This window comes from Pelodiscus sinensis, chromosome 17 (assembly GCF_052426305.1).
Source record: "Pelodiscus sinensis isolate ZL-2025 chromosome 17, ASM5242630v1, whole genome shotgun sequence".
NCBI lineage: Eukaryota > Metazoa > Chordata > Testudines > Trionychidae > Pelodiscus > Pelodiscus sinensis.
Window position 1 is genome coordinate 15,574,766 of NC_143068.1, and position 20,544 is coordinate 15,595,309.

The 20,544-nt window shown below is 39.2% G+C and overlaps 1 protein-coding gene and 1 long non-coding RNA gene across 3 annotated transcripts; one reads left to right on the forward strand and one right to left on the reverse strand.

Moving 5' to 3' along the window:
- Positions 1-240: 240 nt before the first annotated feature.
- On the reverse strand, positions 241-19,164 carry CIMIP1 (ciliary microtubule inner protein 1). 2 transcript variants are annotated; one of them, XM_025185768.3, is made up of 4 exons: positions 9,560-9,724; positions 6,851-6,932; positions 4,670-4,768; positions 241-501 (listed from the first exon to the last, which is right to left on the reverse strand). In XM_025185768.3, exons 1-4 carry the CDS (start codon positions 9,619-9,621, stop codon positions 346-348), a joined length of 399 nt encoding a protein of 132 aa, XP_025041553.1. In that variant the 5' UTR covers positions 9,622-9,724; the 3' UTR covers positions 241-345. The 2 variants fall into 2 exon arrangements, with proteins under 2 accessions (XP_025041553.1, XP_075757253.2); XM_075901138.2 differs by lacking the exons at positions 6,851-6,932; positions 9,560-9,724 and adding an exon at positions 18,792-19,164.
- LOC112546163 (uncharacterized) lies at positions 9,801-12,702 on the forward strand. The gene is made up of 4 exons (XR_003089793.3): positions 9,801-9,854; positions 10,450-10,526; positions 11,326-11,436; positions 12,374-12,702. It is a non-coding gene; the product is annotated as an uncharacterized LOC112546163 (long non-coding RNA).
- Positions 19,165-20,544: the final 1,380 nt, after the last annotated feature.

Here is a 20,544-nt window from a genome sequence, read left to right on the forward strand (position 1 = left end):
TGTCATAGATGAATTGTAATGGAGATTGTTTAAGCAGCACACTTCTAGCTATCTTCCTAGGTTTCTTTTACAGGAAAACTCATTGCAGAATATGAGGTGTTTAAATTGGAGCTGCCTTTGTGGAAAAAACATTCCAAAATGTAAGTATACTGTAGACTTCAGTAACAGATTAACAAGTAACATGCTGAATTTCTCACATACACAACTTATCTAATATATTGCTGAAATTATGCACAAATGTTTATGCTCTAATATCAATTTATGCAAATCTGACATTTGTTCTACTGAAGATTAACTTAGATTAAGAAAAAATGGCTCAATATGCCTATTCATTATTTCTTAATGTCAATCAGAGGGTTCATCGGGCCACTTCAGATCCTTGTGAAAGGCACCTTTGCAGCTTCTGATCTGATAATAACGTTCAAGTTCCAGCCCTGGCACAGATGATCTCCAGCCTATAAATCCTTGAGTTGTTTTAGGGATTGGAGGTGATGGGTAGACCTGAAATAGAAGTAAGTAAATAGAATCCAGTGATTAAGTGCATTTTCTTGTTCATTTCTATTGTATTGCCATGCAACATACTGTTTTGTATTTCAGTGTTGATGGAATAGACAATTTCTTTTCAAGTGGTATTTTAAATGAAAACTGATGAATACTAACAGTACTTCAAAGTTTAAATGAAGTCTCTCTTTAAACTAGTGCCAATTATATACTGCTCCATCTTACATGGTGCTTTCAACTTCTATTAAAATCAATGGAAATTGATGGAACTAAAGACCTCCAGGAGTTGACCAACACCTTACTGGATCTAGACCACAATACAGAAGTCATCATTAAAAATATCTAGAATAGCTGGGAGATTATTCTATAGCAAACTATGTGGGAACATTTTAAATAGCAATTAAAATATTAAGAAGTTCTGGTTAAGCAATTGTTTTTTTGACTAACAGGCCTAAAATTAGTGCAATGCCTACATCAGTGTGGACGGAAGAAAATAAGTTAGTTCAAAGGTAATAAACAAGAGGTAATCAGAAGTTAAAAGGAAAGCATTCCATTTACCAGCCAGTCTTCAATTTTTATCAACATGCATCTGATTTTTAAAGTTCTCTACTATTGAAAGAAAAAAAATTATGAAAAAAAATTAGCTTTAATGTAACTTGGCAGGAAGGGCTTAAGTGTTTAATAGATTTTAGATTATTGCTTCTCATCATTAACTTTGTTTAATGAATTACAGCTTTGTTTGGTTTTCACTGTTAGAAGCAACATTTAATACCACGCTTTAATTGTTTTCCAACTAAAAAATATTAAAATAATCTCTGGGTAGATGATAGTTCTAAATCGGGGAATCAGACATTTTGGTACCAAACTGGATAAAGCATACCAAACAGGCTTTTGCATAAAAAATGACTTCTTCTTTAAAGTCTGTTTCTAGCATAAAAGATAGTTATGTATCGAGTTAATCAATAAGAGGGAGAGAAAACACAAGCCAGAGTTCTCTATTCACTGGCAGCTCTGCTTACTTTGACTGAATCATCCCATTAAGGCACATTAGAAGTGCTCTCTGTTGTACCACTTTAACATCTGGGCACTTACTCAGTAGAGAAATATACAGTGAGAGAACAATGTTTCAGTTTATTCTTTTGTCAGAGTTGTTTTGCTTTATTCCTTGGCCAAGACTGGAAAATGTTTTTTGAAATTTAGGTGGAGCACTTCCTTTGAAGAGATGATTTTGTTTTGCCATAAATGCCACCCACTGAGCAAGATAATGCAGAAAACTATGCTCCACCTCTATTCTGCAGGAAGAAGAAAGGGACAAAAGGGCAAGAGGTTTATATGTCTAACTCAGCCAAAGGAACAGACATGGTATTACTGTGCATTGCCACAGGAGAGAGAAAATGTGATAATTTCAAATCACAGTTTAGAAAATCTTGATCTTGATCTTCATGTAAAAGGATCAAATGCAGCACAGATCCAAAACTAATTCCTGCTGTCCTTGATTGATTCATATGTCAAAGGTTAAGTCTTGGCCTCTGTTTCTGTGCACACAGCACTTGCTAAACAGGCAGATCTTGCAGCTGAGTGATCAGCTGCCAAATTTGACGAACTGCCCAAGATAGGAGCAGATGTAATTACTTATACTCACAAATTAAGGGTAGATCCAGACTGTAGCTAAGAAGTGTAATTCACAGCTCAGGCTATGTCTACACTACTCCGATCTATTGGAAAAAGTATTTCAGAAATTTGGTCCGTCTACACTGGGCCAAATTGCAGAAAAGCCTCCTCTTTCGGAAGAGCCCTTCTTTCTCATGGGAGGGGGAAGACAGGCCTTCCAAAAGAGCGCATCTGCTCTTCAGCAAAAAAAAAAGTGGAAGAGCAGGCATGTTCCCTGGACATGGCAGAGTTTTTCAGGGATACCAGAGGTATCCCAGAAAAACCCTGTAGTGTAGACATAGCCTCAGGTAGCTGCTCATGCTCACGCTCTGCTTGTGCTGGCATGCTAAAAGAAGCAGTGTGGTCCAAGTGGCCTGGCTGGCAGCTCAGGCTGTCTGCCTGCCCAGGTGTAACTGTGGTATGGACTCTGACAGTTCACCCAAGTTGCCATTCATGCTACTACAGCCACAGTTATTTTTAGTGCACTAATTGAAGCAGAGCCGATAAAAGTATGTCTACCTGAGCTGGGATTCACATTCCAGCTGCTGTGCAGACATACCCTAAAAGTGCAGATACCAGTAAGCTTGGCTCTGACTTAAATATTTGAACACTATTTAAGAACGTGAAGCACCAGAAATGGTGGCACTTTTAAAGTTATAATATTTTGCATTAACTTTTTCTCTAATTTTCAGTAATTTTGATTTTTCTAACAGCTTTTTTTTATTATTATTTTTGTAAATCCCTTATTTTTTTCACCACAAGGTGGAGTTTCTAATATTACTTTCTTCCATAAAGTGGTATACATCTTAATGGAGATGTTGTCTCATGGACTAATCTACTGTCTCATTGGCAATCACATAACCCCCAGTTCACCTCCTATTTGTGTGACTATATATCCTTCTCAGCAGCAATTAGCAGTTCCAGTAATTGCTTATTGGAAGAGAAATATTAAGAAATTGTATGTATTATTGGCTGTGTTTAATATGAGCCAGCAGCAGGAAACAAGAACAACCAACACCATATCACAATTCAGCTCTTAGCAGACCACCAGTAATTCATGAATATATTGCTAAAAGGAAAAGGTTACAAAACTAGGCAAAAGGAGGAAGAAGACTTTGCTTCCTACTTACAGGCAGATTCTGTAATAATACTGATAGAGACACAGGTATTCATAGCTATCTGAATATATAGCTATGGAACTGGAGTGCTCACCCAATAAAATGATTATATAAGACCCCGATTTAAAGAAATCTGCCCATGTAATCCATTATTCCAGCACAGATCTGATCAGTTCAGTGGGACAAACTAAGCGCCCTCCCCCCTCCCCACACACACACAGTGGGTCCAGCCTGGTGCATGATGGTCAGCAGAACTTCAGCTCTGCTGGAGCAGCTGCTGTCCATGGCGGGCCTGCCTCCCACGGAGCAGTATGCCACATGTGGGGTACTTCACTTAGCTGAGGTTAACCACGTAAGCATAATGTTTATTTTCAAACATCTGTTTCAGACATCTAAAAGATAATAAGGTGATAAGTAACAATTATTTCAAACCAACCTTCCACTCAGGAAGAAACAATCAGTTTCACGCATATAAAATGGGAAATGACTGCTTAGGAAAGAATACAGCAAAAGAGATCTAGGGGTCATATTTGACCACAAGCTAAATATGAGTCAGCATGGTAACACTATTGCAAAAAAAGCAAACATCATTCTGGGATGTATTAGTAGGATGCTTCTAAGTAGGACATGAGAAATAATTCTTTTGCTCTCCTCTGTGCTGATTAGGCTTCAACTAGAGTATTGTGCCTGTTTTGGGCACCATGCTTCAGGAAGATGTGAATACATTGGAAAAAGTCCAGAGAAGAATAAGAAAAATGATTAAGCCACCAAATGATTAAGACAATCAGCTGAGCCGGCACAGCGTGGCGGCCATTTTTATTTTAATGAAGCCGGGGATATTTAAATCCCCACTTCATTGACTATGTCGGGTAGCCTATTTTACATACCTCTGTTAGCAGAGGCATATAGTCTAGACATACCCTAAGAAGGATTATAATGAATAAAATCCAGAAAATATATTTATTTCAGAAAAGACAAAGGGTTCCTTTTTACAAAGTTGTTGAAGTTGAAAAATGGTGGTTAAAAATGGGTTATGATAAATCTTGAAATCATTGAGAGATGGGAGGCAAGGATGGGGTAGGAGCTTCCATAGTGCTACCGCCTCCCGCTTACCACCTGAGATGATTGATCTGATGCTATGTTACACAGGAGGTTAAAGAGGAGGTTATGCTCTATCATAACAGTTGATTGTTGTACAGTGAAATCTATACTAACAACCACATCCAATGAGCAATTCTCTGTCTTAAGTGAACACTTTAAAGTATCTCTGAGGTTTCCAATACAATTTACTTCGATCTTTAGTTGAAGACCTGTCTCTACTAGGTGATTGAGTTTAGTGCTTGGGTGACTGCTTAAGACAGATTTAACCTATATTGCAGTTTTTAAATCTATTGTCTAACCTTGATGTATTTTTCCACTGGTGTCACAGGTCGGATTTGTAAATGTTCTGGAAGTTCTATCTTCATCTTAGTAGGTTCTTTCTTTTCATCTTTTATCAACTAAAAATAGAATACCAACATTAATCAAAAATAACACTTGGGGCTAAGATATGTGTTGTCATAGCATTTTAAGATCTGATATCTATATTATCCCCCTCACTATGGCATCTGTGTACTGTGTTCTTGGCACCCATACAGTATTATTTTATTATATATCTTCGGAAGCTATTCTAATACACTTGTTAGTTTCAGAAAGGGCTTTTATTCTGAATTTAAGACAGGCTGAATCTTGCTGACCAGTGAGCACCCTCCATTCTCACTTCACTGAATCGAGGAGACTTCAAAAATTGTTTTTTTTTTGTTGCAACAAGCTAAAAATGCATAATAAAAGTGCCAAATACATTTGTAATATACAGTAAATACAGATTGAACCTCTCTAATCCTGCACTCTGGTCTGGCAACATCCGTGGTCTGGAATGATTTTAGTTAGCTGGATGTCCACTTACCATGAGTGTGGCCAAGTTTCCTGTGGTCCTATAAAGTGTTTACAGTGACCAGTCCTGGCTCTCAGTGTTCAGTGCTGTTATTTAGCTCTAATTTACCCGTAAGTGTCTTCTGAGAGCTCAGTAAGCAGTGAAAGTGTTGGTAATGCTGCTAGAAAATATTAACGTCCATGGTTTGGCAAATTCTCTGATTCAACACCAGTCAGGTTCTGAGGGCACCAGACTAGAGAGGTTCAACCTGTAGTAATATATAGCATTAGACATATTGGTTAAAGCTTGTATCATGATTTTCATTTGTAGCTCTGCAAGTGCTGTACAAAGGTGGACAAATATAATTTACCCTGTTTTTAAAGATGGGTTAATGAAGCCTTGAGGACCAGATTTTCAAAGATACGTAGACACCTAAAAAAGTGGATGAGCAATAGGACTTTGGCACCTATCTTTCTTAAGCACTTTTGAAAATCCCTTTAGACATCTATTTGAAAATCTGGCCCAGAGAGAATAAAAGTCTTGTCCAAAGTCACACAAGTCAGTGGTAGAGCCGGGAAAGGAGCCCACATGCCCAACTATCCAATCTGTGCTCTAGCCATTGGACCATAATAAATACACATACAAAGTTGCAGCCCCTTTCTGTTACTGGTCTTTGTATTGTTGCAATTTGTTTTAAGGGCACTTAATAATTCTTTCAGGACATTCAGTACAGGAAATATTATGCAGAAACTAGTCCCACACAGAAGATTGTGTCAGATAACCAATTAAGTGACTTACATTTTACTGAATTTAATCTGCATCCTGCAATGTTTAAATATACAGGCCATGAACCTGTTCCCATTTAAACCAGTGGGAGGTTTTCTGTTGAATTCAGTGGCACCATTAACCCTATTTAAGTAGAAATTATAAAAGCACACTGCAGATTTCCTCACTGAAAATTAAATTACTTAAATCCTTGCCCCCTTCAATTTTAAAAATATTTTATGGACCAACAAAAGGGAAATATTTTCCTGACATTACATCTAGTTTCTGTCACCACCACCACTAGGAGTTATGTGTGTTAAGAGGAACATTAGGATATGTACAACATATGAAGTACAACTTGTATTTTATTCTGAAAAAAATGGAAATATCATCTTAAAGGATCCCTGTTTGTTAGTACTCCTACAAATATGTCTCCAAGGCCACGTCTACACTACAGATAAGATTGAAGCAGCTGCAGTCTATCTTTTGGGGGTCGAATTAGAGGGGCTAGTGAAGACATGCTAATTTGAACTGAGAGGGCACTCCCATCGACGCGGTAGTCCTGCGTCTGTGACAAGAGTGTGCTCCCTTCAACTTCCTGCAGTGTGGATGGTGTCAAAATTCAAGTTAAGCTACTTCAATTTAAGCTACGTAATTAATATAGCTGAAGTTGCTTAATTTGAACATAGCTCCTAGTGTAGACCAGTGGCAAATTATTAGTGCTTATCTACACTGATTTGGTCCATTCATGTATTATGAAAATGAAGATCAAGATTCCTTGGAGAGGTATGTTTTGCATGGCTTTCAATAATAATGATTCTTAGCTGAAACTCATAACTTAATATTCTGGAGGTATACTATTTACGTATGTTTTATACACATGCTATATCAAATTTAGTTTTACCTCCTCAAAAGGTGTTGTTAAAAAACCCCATTTGATGGACCATTTCTTTGCAGCTTCAAGTTCAGATTCAACGTGACATTTCCTGAAGCAGACAGAAATTATACTTGAAAAGACTATCCAAAAGATCATTAATGTTACAGCAGTGGCTGTTAATCCATGAGAAAACAAGGGAAAGAATCTGTCAATGAGAACAGATCTGATTTCCTATTTCTTATGTGTCAATTAAGCAAGTATACCCATCTGAGAGAACAGCAGATAAAAGTTTAATAAACATACAACAACTGTGAATGTTGCTTAGAGTTTAAGCAAAATTGTGGGAAAACTGTTTTCCATTAAGAATTATTCGAGAATTTACAAATGTGTTCATTTATTCAAGTCTCAATGGGGTAGCCGTGTTAGTCTTTATCTGCAAAAACAACTAAGGAGTCCCGTGGCATCTTAAAGACTAACATTTATTTGGGAATAAGCTTTCATGGGTAAAAACCAATCCATGCATCTGAAAAAATAGTTTTTACCCACGAAAACTTATGCTCAAATAAATCTTAGTCCTTAAGGTGCTACAGACTCCTTGTTGTTTTTCATTTATTCAATTCACTGAGGCTACGTCTACACTGCCCTCTCTTGGGCAAAAAATATGCAAATGAGGAGAAGCGTGGAATATGGCCGTGCCTCATTTGCATAATTCACAAGGCTCTGTTTTTGCGCAAGATGCTTCTGCGCAAAAAGGAGCCATCTACATGGCTCCTTTTTACGCAAAAACTCCCTTTTGCACAAGAGCCGTTCTTCCACTTATTTTCAGGAAGAACAGCTCTTGCACAAGAGGAGATTTTTTGACCAAAAACAGAGCCTAATTAATTATGCAAATGAGGTGCAGGGATATTCCAAACTTGCTACATTTGCATATTTTTTTGTGCAGGAGAGGGCAGTGTAGATGTAACCTGAGTGATTGTTGAGGACCTTTAAAAATGACCAAACACCTTGAAGAAACAAAAAGGTCTTAATTAGAAAGGAATGAGTTATTGTATAACTCTGTTCATAATTACATGTACACTTGTTGTTCATTCATCTATTTTTCTGACCATAAGAAAGGACTTTGCTTGCTATCTTTCGTAAGCATGATTACTGCCTGCCACTCTCACCAATATACATCATACACAAACATAGGTATACATGAGAAAAATGAGTGTAGCAAAAATCATACCAAAGACTGCAGAATGCTGCAGGTATTGATGAATAAAACACATAAGCAGCTCACCTCCCATTCATGTCTCATCTGCTTAGCTTTTCTATCAGCTGCATACTTAGTAGGGTTTTTTAAAATTAAAATAGGTATTTAATTTCATAGAGATATCAAAGATTTTCAGGAATTTTACACAGTATAACACTTATCAGGCAAAATCTGTCATATATATCCAGAGATGAGGGCAAAAAGGGAGAGAGGGATGGGAATAGTAACAAAAGGCAGTGCTATATGTAATAGATAATATAGATACATCAGAAGTATTTATCAAGAAACCAGAGAGATGGGTGGAGGTCAGTGGAGCCAGTGATGGGAGGAAATGAGAAGTGGGCTAGGAAAGGTCACTGGAATAAGGTCCTGGGGATGGGCACAAGTGGGACAGGCTGTGTAATGTGCTTGAGGCGAGACATGGGCACCAGAACTATGCCTAAAGGATTGAGGTCAGGAGCCATGTGGGATGGGGTGAACCATGTGGTAGAACGGGGTGGGGAACCAAGGGCCCGGGGACTGGATGTGGTCCCCGGCTTGCCTGCATCTGGCCCCTGTGGCTCAGGGCTCTCTCCTAGCATTGGGAGCCCGCGCTGGCACTGCAGTCCCCTCCGTTGCCCCACTAGGCTCTGGTGTGTGAGGGGAATGTGTGGAGTGTCTTTCTCCTCAGTTGGGGGTATGGTTGCCAGATGGTTTCAACAAAAATACCGAAATGCTTGACATTACATCACAATCTACATTACATCTTATTTAGAAAATACCGGACATTTGTATTGTCTCACTTATATTTTCTCAATTTGTTTCCCGAACAGAAAGCTCAAATACTGGACTGTCTGGTTCAAAACCATACACCTGGCAACCCTCGTTGGGGGGCACGTCAGAGAGGGTTTGTTTGTTTTTTTTCTCACTTGTGTGCGGCCCCTGACTGATTTTTCTGTGGGTCAGCAGCCCCTGACCCCAAAAAAGGTTTCCCATCCCTGTGTTAGAGGGATGTGTGAGTTTTGGGAAGGGGTAATGTCTAGCATTTTGGGCAGGAATAGAGACCACAGAGTGAAAGGAGAAGTTTAGGGAATGAGGGTTTGGAGTTGAGTGGACGGGGAGGAGACCTCAGTGGAGGGAGTAGATTGGGGTAGAGACCTGGGCGGGGGGAGTCAGAGCAAGAGGCTGGGAGAGGAGATTCAGGTGGTGACCCTGGCTAGGAGGTGGAGCAAGGGGTTGGGAGAGAAAACTGAGGTTGGGAAGCCACAGTGAGAGGCAGGGGCGGATATAGGGCAGGGTGAGCGGGGCGGCCGCCCCGTGCCCCTCGCTTCAAGAAGCCCCGCACATGCGCCGTAGCAAAAGGGGGCCCCGCGAAATTGTGCTGCCCTGGGCCTCGTGAAATTGTCATCTGCCCCTGGTGAGAGGGATGGGGGCAGGGAGGAGATTCAGATGGCGACTGGGAGGGGGGGAGTCAGAGAGAGAGGAAGGGGAGGGGGGTTTACCAGATCTGATCCTGAGCCACAAAGTTAAATTGATGGGTGGGGTTGGTGCTTCTCTGTGCCATGATTTGGCACAGCCACCCATGCACTCTCCCCCCTCGCCTCCACTAGCCCCCTCCCCCAGCTGCTGGGCTAAGCCTTCTGGTGGCGCCGGTACAGCCTGATGCCTGGAACTGAGCCAGCCTGTCCCTGCCCTTTGCCACCTCAGGCGTTGCTAGGAGACAGTGGTGTGTTCAGGCTCCAGGGAGAAGTGAATAAGACCTGGCACCCAGCTCCCAGGCTCCCACTGCCCTTCCTTGTAATGAGCACCCTGCTGCTTGGATCACCCTATTCCCAACAGCCATAATCCACCATACATCTCAGCATCCTCCCTTCCCTGGGATGACCCAACTCTCTCACCCCCAGAATAGCTCCTCAGCACAGTGTCCCGCACCCAGCCACCGGGCAACTGCTCTCCAAGCCCAGAGGCTGCTGATTGAGAATGGGATTTCCAAAACCTCTGGCCCCAGACTACGAGCTGCCAAGAGCTATAAGCCCCACAAAAAGCCACAAGAAGGCACTATACCACTGTAACCCATAGCCCCAAAGCCAGAAAGCCTGCAGTCCCTGCAGAAAATCATCCTAAAACATCATTCCTATTCCAGAAAGCATCGAGAGCCACTCCCCCTTGTATGCCCCCAAAGCATTGGTAGGGTTCAGTGCCTTCCCAAAAGAAGCTTGAACCCCCCCCACACTACTAATCACTGTTAGTCCTAACCCCTCAAGATCCACGTAACCTCCCTAGCCCCCCACAAATCATTTTTAGCTTTTCCTTTTAATTCCCCCAGAATATTGTCTAGCCTGTATTTTAAAGGGAGCAAAAATATATGCACATTTTTATTTTTATTATTTAGATTGCAGTGGGATCTAGGCACCCCTGTCATGGACAAAATCCTGGTTGTGCTAGGCGCTGTGCAAACAGAAGCAAAAGGTGAGCCCTGTCCCAAAGAATTTACAATCCAGCTAATGCAATCTATTGTCCCGGTAGTACAGGAGTAGGAATAACACAGCAGCAGTTCACCAGGGTTACGCCCTGGCTGGCTGTCACTACTATATTTACCTGTACTCCTGCAGCTATGGGCAATTGCAGCTCCTTTTGGCCGTGAATTGCCATTCCTGGCTAATGGGAGCCTCAAGAAGCAGTGCGGACCAGGACATTGTTTCCTGCAACTCCCATTGGCAGGAATGGGGGTGCTGTAATCTCCTGTACCTTCAGAGGCACAGGTAAATATAGTGGCAACAGTCCACCAGGGGCTCACTCTGGCAAATTGGATCGGCCTGTGGGCCACTATTTGGCCACTGCTGCTGTAGTATATATAATTTTCCACTGGCAGGTATACTACTACTATGTACGTCCCCAAAACACGGTGACTTCTGATATAGCTCTGCAAAACAGTGTAATTAAGGAACTTTAGAATTATTACTACTTAATTGTGGTGCTTTCTGAGTGGCAATACAAACAGGTGTCCTTCAGGATCCAGATAGTTTTTAGAAAGCTTTTGGTTGTGTGCGCATCTTGCATGCAACTCTTAGATTTGCTAATTATTTTCATTTAATAAATGGAATTTGATGCACCAATACATTGTCAGGGTATAATCTGGGATGCTGCTCCAAATTTAATGGTCTGATTATTTATTCTGATGATCTTTCTTCTTGTTATTCTTCCCTCCCTCTGCTCCCTAACACTCTTATTGACAGACTTGTAATTTTAAGTGTTTGTTATTTTACAGATGGTGTTTTTCTTCTCAACCTACCCAAGCCCTAAAATGTGCTCGTCTGTAAAGAGTGGCAAAAACAAAAATGAGGGACAGAGCAAAAATAGCAGAAGAAGAATCTTAAAGGTGAGAGCAAATGAAGGGGGGACATAGGACTTTTTTGCTTCTTTCTGATGTGTGAAGAAGTCCAGTAAGAATTTTTTTGATTTTGAAACAATGATTAGAGAATTAGTAGGATTTTGACATCACAATAACAAATCATATGAGAGGGAAAGAGGTTTTATTCAGACAATTTACACCCCTGTTTTTCACTTATTTTGGTAATAACTATTTAATGAAAACACCTGAGACAAGAGCTCATTTCTTTTTAAAGGATTTATTAACATAGGTCCATGAAATAAAGACTAAAACACTTTCAGACCAATTACTCAGTCATCAATGAGTCCTTCACCAAAATCAGGGAAGACCATATTTGATGATAATTTTAAAGAAACTTTAAAAATTAAGTGGCTATGATCACCACCTTTTGGCTTCCTGTAGAAGAAGCAGAAAAAAGCATTTTTTTTCTTTGCAGTTCACCTTTAAAATGTTGGCATAGACTAGTAAGCTAAATTCCTTCGTGTATAAAAAGTTTACTACAGTCCTTCCTTCATGATTTGTTGTACAAAATAATAGACAGTTAAATAGCACCATGATTTTTTTGTGAGACTTGGTTAAAATCTCAACATGCAAATTTTGTATCACAGTTAAGAATTTTACAAGAATATTTTATTTTTTATTCAGTTTGTAATGGAAGTGAAAGACTTGTCACAGATGCTGTTTATTATCTTTGTAGGAATCAAATTGCTAATATATCCAAGGTCCAGAAAGCTAGGTCATCAATATCTGCAATGATGGATCTTGGGTCTTATTTCCTATAATTTTTAACTCACTATCCTCCATTACCTAGATCATTCTTTTTATTTATCTTACTTCTGGTATCTGTAATGGAAATATGTAGGCCTTTTGACAAACACAATGACTTTCCAAAATGTTGTTTTTATATTTGTTTTGTTTCTTGTAGATGTTATTTATCATAGATGGCAATTTTTACTGGAAGGTTTGAGAAAGAAAGGACTCAGCATACTTTATGGCTTATATGTGGGAACTCGAGAAAATATTTACAGCTTGAAAAAAGTTCACTATGTTCCAATATATTAATATTTTTGGCCTTCTATCAATTCCAGTACAGTTTTTCTTCTTGCAGTTGCTTTATAAAACATTTCAACAACAAATAAAGCCAACTGGCTCTTTCCACTTATGTGCTTAAATAGTTCCCCCACTTTTTGGCTGAAAACTCTTTTGTGCAATGAATTGTTAAAACCTAAAGTTGCTTTTTTATGTTATGCAAGATTTTATCCAGTCTGTAAAATGAATACAGGAAAGGTTTCAAACTAAATTTCCCAGTTTACAGGCAACATTTTTGACTGTTAAATTGCAAAGTTTTTTTTCCCTGGGGCAAGAAATCTAATGGCCTTGAATACCAAAAGACTATGAACACTTCCAGTTATCATTTTGGATTCACAAAATAACTTTTATTTGCTTAGCAGAAAAATAAGTACCACTCTGTACATGCAAAATAGCAATTGCTATTGCTGTCCGGGGGGGGGGGGGGGGGGGTCTCCAAAATCATTAAACTAACTAAAATACGGAAGTGTATCTCACTTGCACCAAGGTGCCTGATTCTATACTGTCTAATTATCAATTAGGTCAGCAATTAAATCCGTTGAGTCTCCAATCACACTCAGAAAAGGTTACTCGTTGTCCTATTTAATTAGCTCCTGCTGCTTATTCACATTAAACTCCTGGAACCCTCTTCATGTAGTCTATGCCACAGTATGGAAGAAAAATAATTGTTAATGAAAACAATCAAAATCATAACGTAAATTCTAATGCACAGTAAAGGAAATGCTTTAATAAGGAAACTTCATATTTGAACATTAATACTAAATTATTGCAATATTTTGCCACCATTAAATAATGAATCAAGCTTTTCAAATATGAGAAATCAGTAAAATATGAGTATAAACTTTAGAACTTTTATAATATCCAGATTTAAAAAAAATCCTCTCCTTTACATACATTTTACTGCTAAAGTATATGTGTATTTGTGAACATAATTCTAAAAATCTGGGACTGATTGTCTTCAAGATCTGAAATACATTCATAATTTTTATGCCTAAATTGCTGCAAACACACTGCATTTGATGTTTTGTATTATTATTCATTGGGGAAAAGAATCTGAACTCATACAGAGCAGCTTTCTATAAGATAATCAGTTCACTGAAGTTATATGCCATGGCTAGGGTTCATCTCATATGGATTCTATATAAGTAGTCCATAAGTACTCTTTATGAATGTTTTCACTCCCCTAAGTGAACTGAGATAGATGATTTTATTGTATGCCTTGTTCTGAAGTAGTACAGATATAGGCATAAAGTGTTCTTCCTTTTATTGGACTCTGAAGTATCTATTCTGTAATTTTCAGCTTCAGTTACAATACTGGGCTTCTTATTTATAGCTAAAATTGGGGTCCCAATGCCCGTATTATGCCGTATCATCAACTGAAGAGGTTTTACAACACTTGCTATTCTTGTCAAGAATGTTACTCTGAATGACTTTCATCAGAAGTTAGTAATGCAAAAGAAAAGTTGTTGTTAAAAAAGGAACTTTTGAGGGGCTTTATATTTGCTAGCTCTTAGTCCATCGGTACTTTGACTTATTCAGGGAAAAGTGAAGTAGCAATTATAAAGCTAGATGGTAGGCCCCTGTTAGAGTTGTGTGCTGTGCAAAAATTGCTTTAAAGGGGCAGCTAAGAATCCCTTTACATAGGGGAAGCCTCAAGTGTTTTTAAATTGACGTGGCTGTTTTACTCTCTCCACAAGTGTTGGTGGCATGTTGGGAGTAGAGAGGGGTCTATTGAGGGCAGATGAGTATGGGACCAGAGTTCATAGTTCTCTGGTGGATCTTTTGGCAGAATAGTTGCTATGAAACTGTCCCACCAAATGCAATTTAGAGGAGCTCTTAGGCCATAAGTTACACTGGGGATTGTTTCAGCTCTTGGCAGATCCAGGGTTGGAGCAGCATAAAGGTGGCTTATGGACATCCTCCTCTCTTCAGCATCCCCATTTTTCATGACAAAATTGTATGTGCTTCATAATTTACTGTGCAAACTCAAAAATATATTGTAAACAAAATTCTGAAAATATTTTTCATCTCTATAGCCTAGAACTTCTCAAGGTAGGAAGCATTTGTCACTAAGAAAAAGCTTTGAATTATATGTTTGTCTTTAACTGACTTTTTTTTTTGAAACACACAATAGTATTTCTAGAGCTCTGTTATGCTATAGGAGATAAGTTTCATACAAAGATAGGAATCATGTTTGATAGTTCTCTCTCTCTCTGACGCTATATATCATCAGTCCAAGAGTCAAACATTTAAAATTTTGTGAAGGCCTCCATTATATACTTCAGTGTATATGTGGGCACCTTTAAAGCAGCTTGACTTTTCCAGACCTTGAGCATTTCCAGCTCCCACTGAAGTGTGAGAGAGCCTTGGGTGTTCTGAAAACAGAACACTTATTCTGGTGCCTAACTGTATATTAAAGTGTCTACTTGTAGGCAGTCCTATTTCAGAGTTACCAGTTACCATTGGCAATTCCATGCCTGTGGCTGTGATATCGTTTGGGTTGCTAACAGTGTAGGAGCCTAAAAAAAGAAACTGTACACATAACTTAAGCCTGTGTTGCTAATGTTTTAACATTACAGTTTCAACAGAGGTAGCTTAAATGGTACAACAGTTCTTCGTTATGATTACCATGATTTCTTGGAAGTAGACAAACTCCTATTGACATTATAGACTAGTGGCTCCACCACGGTATAATCTGCTAAAACCTGTCATGTCATACATACATTAATTAAAGCATGGACTATCCATTTTAACAATGGTCCCAATGGTGCTGTTGGAACCATTCAAGTTTTTGGTAACATTTGGAGCTGTCATCATGTTAATGTGACTATAATGATTCCGTTATTTTGAATAATGTAGTCTCCACTTTCTCGGTTACTGACCGTTCTTTTTTTGTCTATAAAATGATAATGACCACAAAAGTCGTGTGCAGGCTATCCTGCTGCTGAAGCTGGAATAAATTGTTAATTGAATTTGTACATTTGTTAACTCAAATTCCATGGATACTTCAGCGAACCATATGAGATTTTGGCTTTTTACCTGCAGAAGGGTATATACATCTATAATCTGGTTGACCCAAAAGAAGATTATTTCTTCCAACAGCATAGGGGATTCTGCATATGTATATAAAAGCATGGCCTTGACTCTTTACCCTGATCCATGAACACATTTCCCAGATCCTGTTTCAAAATCTTTTACTGAGATTTAAAAGAAAACACAACATGGGCAGTCAACTTCCAGCTTGTACTTGGAGAGGATTTTTTTTCAGTGCCTACAGGCAACACTTATAAGAATATTGCTTGTAAGTGCTAGAGTACCTAAGCATAAGAGTATGAATTAAGGATGAAGTGATAAGATTCAACTTTGAATTTTTTTGATTATATGGTTTGAAATCGAACTCTTAATGTTATTTCAAAGTAAAATTTTGTGTCTCATACAGTGCAGGTTTCAAATCAGAAGAGAGTTACTTTTTTTTGAGTGTTAGTCAAGAAGTCTAAGACATTTTAATAGCTTTCATATTCCACTCTTCAAATATATTATTGCAGCACAATAGTTTCTTTGCATGAGAATTGCTTAAATGATTCAAAATGGATTGGAAAATATATTTCAGGTTTTAATTTTATGCACAGAACATTAATGAGCAGTGCCCCTTAGAGATTTGCTGTCAGTTTAACATATTCACAATAACCTCAACACAGATGTTATTCCATCTAAATCCTTTTAGAGGGAAGAAACTGGTAATTTTTCCTTGGAGAATGTCAGAAAATATATTATTGTTGAAATTACATCCTGATCCCAGAATGCTATGTAAGATATCATTGCTAAGAAGAATAAATAGCACGTTGTTTCTGAGTAATATGCATGTGAAACTTTTTTTGAGTCTCCTGTAAGTGTAAAAACAAGTGATCTTTATTATGTTAGTCTCACACAGTTTTGCTTCCTTTGTGGATGATCATAGGCAGTGATGGATTTCAGCATCTAATTGTCTTCTAATGTGAAGAAATGTTTGTTATTAACTTCAGATTTTCCTACATACAAATGACAACTGTAGCATGGTAGTATTATCATCAGCCCTGTCTGTCTAGATATATCTCACTAGGAATACTTTGAACAACTAAATTAGAAATATATGGTAAAAATGTAATACTCTACATTACTAATTTTTGTTGCAAGACATTATAATTTATTTCCTCTGGAACACATGAGCAAACACAATCCAGTCCTGTCCTGAGCTCTGGGATGTATCAGTGCTCACTTTCCACTCACAACATAAGAATGACCATATTCAGTCAGACCAATAGTCCATCCAGACTGATGTTCTGTCTTCTAACAGTGGCTAGGTGGCAGATGCTTCATAGGTAGTGAATAGAACAGGGCAATTCTGAGTCACCCATCACTTTTTATCCAGTCCAAATTTCTGGCAGACAGAGATTTAGGAACACTTGGAGCATGGGATTGCATCCTTGACCATCATGGCCAATAGCCATTGATGGTCTGTGAACTTACCTAATTCTTGTTTTTAATGCAGTCGTACATTTGGTCTTTCACCACTTCCCATGGCAACGAGTTCCACAGGCTGACTCTGTGTTGTGTGAAGAAATACTTCCTTTTGTTTGTTTTAAACCTGCTGTCTCATCATTATTCTCTTCAGGTGACCTCTAATACTTTTTATATGTGAAGGGGCAAATGGCACTTCCTTGTTCACTTTCTGTATTCCATTCATGATTTTATAGACCTCTGTTGTATACCCCCTTAGCAGGAGTGCTGACAGACTTGGTGGGTCCCTGGACAAAGCGGGTGGTGCAGTCCTGCTCTCCTGGAAGGAGTGGGGCTTTGAGTGGAAGGGGTGGGGCAGACAGCCTTCAGCGCTTCACGCAGCACACTGGGTTGTGCTCCTCCCCCTCCCCAGGCAGTCCTCAGAGCCCTTGGGAGTGCACCACAGTATTGGTGGTGGTAGGTAGAACCAAAAGACCCAATCCTATAATTTTGCACCCATCTTTTTATATGTTTTAGTCCATAGATCCTGGCCTGTCCCATTGCTCCAGAGCACTGGGGGTGCACTGCATCCAGAGCTCGAAATTAGCTATGCAATTTGAGCTATGAAAATTGCGTAGCTTATTTTGAGTTTATTTCAAAATAGCTTATTTCAAAATTTGGTGCTGTCTACACAGCACTTATTTCAAAATAAATTGCTATTCTGAAACGTCCCTTACACCTCGTCGAATGAGGTTTACACAGACATTGGAATAGCAAGCCCATTATATTTCAAAATAACAGGCGTGCTCAAAAGATGCAGAATGGCTATTTTGGGATACCTCCAGTATCCTGAAATAGCACTGCAGCTCAGACATAGCCTGTATGACCATGAGTCATCCATTAACAGCAGATACGACTTTGATCTTTTTCTTTCGTCTCTTTCTTGGGTGGGTTTTTTGCAGGGCTCACTTGCATTGTTCTTTGGCCATCAAGGTGCTGCTGGCTTCCAGACAGGCTGGTGTCAGGGACTAATCCCTTTACCCTCTCCTCCCCCCTTCATACTTTCAAATGAAAATACATACACTCACACCTAACTTTAAACAGCGTTTAGGCAGTACAAAGTTTAAAATGGGGTTTCAGTTACATTGTAACTGTCTTGACTCCATATTGTATTAGCAGTTTAAAATGGGGCTTTAGTTAGAAAAAGGGGCAATTTTAATTGTAGTGTATTAAAAAGGAGTTACAATAACAGATTCTTCAAAGGCAATTCTTAACAGGCTACTAACAAATTAATCCAAAGTGGTTAACACTGTTTCATTTATAAAATCCCATTCATAAAAATTGGGCCGCAATTCATCACACTGGTAGATATCATTCATTAAAAGGGCAATTTTATTCTTTAGCCCAACATTGCCCCCCTTTTGACCTTTCAACTTCCATAAGTGGAATGGATCACTTTAGTGTGTAACCACTTTAAGGTAATATATTGAGAGGTGACATCAACCTGAGGTTTTAGTTTGGAATACATTTTCTTTATCCAACAATACATGGTACACATCCACAATGCAGCATAATACCAATACAATTAGCAAAGGGTGGAACGTAATAGATAGTATACCCTTGGATGTGGGGGACCAAATACTGAAAATATTGTACCAATGATATGCAGTGATTTATTTTTCAGAGATAGCAATTCTTAACATGTCCCCATTTGCATGCAGTATTTGAATGACACGTTTCCATATAGCCTCTTTTAGCTGTTGTAAAAACGGACTCACCTTTGTTTCTTTAAGTAAGCGATCAGTCAAATCATGCCAGTTCAAACCCAGGTAAACAGGAAAGTTAACCAAATTGGTAGCTATAGTTCTCTGTATCTTTTTTACATTTGGTAAGTGGTAAATGTGGTTGCTAGTGTACAGCATGCTGGCATTGCATCTAAGTTTGTCCATTGGAGGCTGCCTTGTACTTCCGTCTTCCCATAATACATTTCCCCAGGAAGTAACACATACACATTGATACTGTCTATTTTACATAACTCATGTTATGTTTTCTATTTCATCCCATATATGTGTTTCCAGTGACATATCTATATTGCCTGGTTCTGTGGTGCCAAGCATACAAGGATAAGCGTGCCTACTTCTGAGGGTTCCCTTCAGTAAATCTTTGAGTATCTAATAGTCTCTTCTCTTTTCCAGCCTACTGTCTTATAATCCAAGGTAGCCAAAAAGAGCCCATGGTCAATAATGGGAGTGGACTTACCTTCCATAGCTCTGCCTCCACAGACTGTTGCGGTATGTCTAGACTACATGGCTCCGTCAATGGAGCCATGTAAACTAGTTTACCCGACATAGTCAATGAAGCGGGGATTTAAATAATCTCCTCATTAAAATAAAAATGAGGCATTAGGGAGCGGTTGACAAAGGCTTCCCTTGCTGACTGATCCACGTCTAGACTGCCACGCTCTGCCGGATAAGCTGATTGTCGGCACAGCACGGTGGCCATTTTTATTTTAATGAAGCAGGGATTATTTAAATCCTCGCTTCATTGACTATGTCAGGTAAACTAGTTTACATGGCTCCGCTGACGGGGCCACGTAGTCTAGATAGACATACCCTTGGTGAGCAATTTAAACAACAGTTTCATCTAATAACAAATCAGGCTTAATTATGCTAGAAATGTATTGAATCCATTGTTGACTGTGGAGCCCATAGTGTTTCACCATCTCTAAAATTGCCTTGAAGTAAGGGAGAGGTTAAATCTGTCTTGGACTCTATGGTGGGTTTTGGGCAGGAGCTAAAATAAAAAGGCATGGGGATGAGAGGACAAATTTTACCCTTCTTTGCTAAAAACAGAAGGAGAGCCCCACATATCATCCTTGGCTGTGTGGTGGGAATTCCCTCCTCTGTTTCAAACTACCTACTAGCTTTTTGGAAAGATGAGCAGTTCCTCACAACCCACACTCTCTGTACAGTTGAGAGCAATCAAGATTTCAAATATTGTTGAGCTGTGTCATCTACTTCATCTATGATATACAATCAAGGTCAGCAATACCTTGTGGACAACTGTGTTAAAAGCTTCAGATAGCTCACAAAATATGAGCATTAAGCTGAGGCCTCTATCCATTTCCATAGGAGGTCATCCATTAGTGCTACAAAGGCTGTCTCCATGATGCATCCCAGCCTGAAGCCTGACAGTAAAGCTTCCAGATGTCAGTGGATGTCACACATTGTTGGAACTTGGCTGTCACTACTTTTTGAATGTTCTGAATTATTTTGCCCAGAAATTGGAGGTTGGAGAGGATTTCTGTACAAGATTTTGACCTTCTGAGGACAGGACAGACTATTATGCTTTCCAAGGATATTGGCAGATTCACTTGGAAGGAAATTTTCCATTAGCAATGGGCAAGTTTTCTTTGCTGGCTTTCTCCAGCCAGCAGGGCCTGCTGAGATGTGCCATATGTAGTGGTTACAGTGTTTCTCAGGACTTGTTGTATTTTCATCATGTGTGGACAGAGACAAACTCAATACAAAA